The 2191-nt window shown below is 42.2% G+C and overlaps 1 protein-coding gene across 1 annotated transcript in view; it reads left to right on the top strand.

Moving 5' to 3' along the window:
* Window positions 1–2191, top strand: part of pcca (propionyl-CoA carboxylase subunit alpha) — a 37023-nt gene that overhangs the window by 33096 nt on the left and 1736 nt on the right. Inside the window, exons 19-21 of the mRNA XM_005749842.1 lie at window positions 1053–1151; window positions 1465–1518; window positions 1674–1814. Coding sequence (XP_005749899.1) covers window positions 1053–1151; window positions 1465–1518; window positions 1674–1814 — 294 coding nt within the window. The remainder of the gene's footprint in view (window positions 1–1052; window positions 1152–1464; window positions 1519–1673; window positions 1815–2191) is intronic.

Here is a 2191-nt window from a genome sequence, read left to right as displayed (position 1 = left end):
AAAACCCATCTCCCTTCCAGACCACAGTTATCCAGTTACAAATGTTGAGACCCCCACCCAAACATCCTCTGGGGAATTTCCACTCAGTGGGGAAGGGGTCTCCTACAATCTACTCCTAAGTTCACAACACAATGAGCCCTTTATTATATTAAGGGCAGTGTCAGTGTCTCTACAATAGTTCTACATTCTATGATAACAAATTTCTAAACTCTAAATCAGCTAAACATTCTACAATATCAAGACTAGAGATGGTGTCAGTCTCATCAGTCCACACTGGGAATTGGTTCCACGGTGGGTCTGATTAAATGTTATCGCTAGTTAAAGTCCTGGGCTTAGCAGACCTCTAACTCAGCTTGGCTACAGAGCTGGGGTTCTCCTCTTAGTGATGAGGTGAGATGTCCCAGTTTAGGGTTGGGTTTGTTTGTTCATCTAGATTTAAAAAAACAAACTATTTTTCCTGGCTTTCCACTCCACCTTACAAAATATCTGCTTTTAATGCACATAAAAAAATTATATCAAGGAGTCAAACTTCTGCTCTTTTTCAGAGTATCCAGTATGCAGTGAGGAAGTAATACTGGTAACATGATAACTGACCTCTGTGGGAGCAAAGTTTATCTGCACTGTGTCAGGAGACAGAAACAGAGCATAGAAAAAAGTGCTTTTGTAAATGGGAGTAAATGGGTGAACGAGGCAAGTTACAACGAGTAGAAACGAGCTAAATAAGAAGCAGTACGTTCACACAGCAGGTCAAAAATAATCACTACTTTAAATTGAGTTACTTGACCTTTTACATAGAAACGGAGCCATGGGGTGGCAAGCAGGGGAAAGGGTGTATCTAATAAAATGGCAGGTGAGTGTATTTGACTGCAGATTAAGTTTAATATGAATTTAAAGATTAGTTAATAGGAATTCAAGCCAGAATTTGTCTTGATTGGAAAGCTATTGGTGATCATCAGAAGTCCCGATTCATTCAGATAATAAAACAAGAGTGTGAGCATTGTGTGATGTGAAAGAGTGGCTCTCCAGTTAGACTGTGTTAACTGTGTCTGCAGGTGGAGATAGATGGAGCGAAGGTGGAAGTTTGGGGAGCGTTGAATCTGGCCTCCCCATTGCTGCCACTCACAGTCAACGGCACACACAGAATGCTACAGGTAACACACAGCTAAGTGTTGGTAAAGAGACCTCAAACGGATTGGAGCCATGGTGATATGGTGGAAAAGTGGTAAAACCAAAATGTCTGTCCATGTGGTGCAGCTTTTATCAGTGCACTCAGTTACTTCATGCCTCATTCCTGCCTGACCCTCTGAAGACGCAGCAAGTTTTTTAAATAGTTTTTAAACTGGGGGACACCGGCGTCTTGGCAGAACAAATTTAGAACAGAAATGTGCTAAACTCACCAGTAACAATAAAATAATGAAAGATGTCAGCTGTAATACAGATAACGTATTCTCTCTTTTTTTATAGTGCCTTTCCAGAGATGCTGCAGGAGTGATTGTCCTACAGTACCTGGGCACCTTGGTAAGACTGAATAATTCAAAATGTAGGCTAGTGGCTGTATGTATGTATGTATGTATGTATGTATGATCAGAAGAACTTTCCATGTTATTGATATATTGCAGTGCCAAACATCCCACTGTTCCCCATACGTTTCTTTTTCTTGTAAATATATATAGTTTAAGGTTCGAGTTCTGTCCAAGCTGGCTGCAGAGTTGAACTCCTACATGCCAGAAAAAGCTTCAGAGGACACGAGCAGCATCCTGCGTTCACCGATGCCGGGAACAGTTGTGGCTGTATCTGTCAAACCTGGAGATACGGTAACACATTCCAATATGTACACATCGTTTAAATGCTGTTTAATGAGTTCATAGTTCATAATGGGGAAAAGCCTGTTGTAGTTGACATGTTGCTGGTAAGACTGTGCAGATGTGCAGAAATGATTAAGATTCAACATTATTTTAAAATGGTAATGGTAAATGGCCTACATTTGTATAGCGCTTTTCTAGTCCATAGGACCCCAAAGCGCTTCACACTACATCCAGTCATTCACCCATTCACACACACATTCACACACTGGCGATAGCAAGCTACATTGTAGCCACAGCTGCCCTGGGGCGCACTGACAGAGGCGAGGCTGCCGGACACAGGCGCCACCGGGCCCTCTGACCACCACCAGTAGGCAAACACGGGGTTA

Source organism: Pundamilia nyererei, unplaced genomic scaffold (genome assembly GCF_000239375.1).
Source record: "Pundamilia nyererei isolate P.nyererei 1_Seehausen unplaced genomic scaffold, PunNye1.0 scaffold00256, whole genome shotgun sequence".
NCBI lineage: Eukaryota > Metazoa > Chordata > Actinopteri > Cichliformes > Cichlidae > Pundamilia > Pundamilia nyererei.
This window is presented reverse-complemented; position numbering and strand designations above follow the sequence as displayed.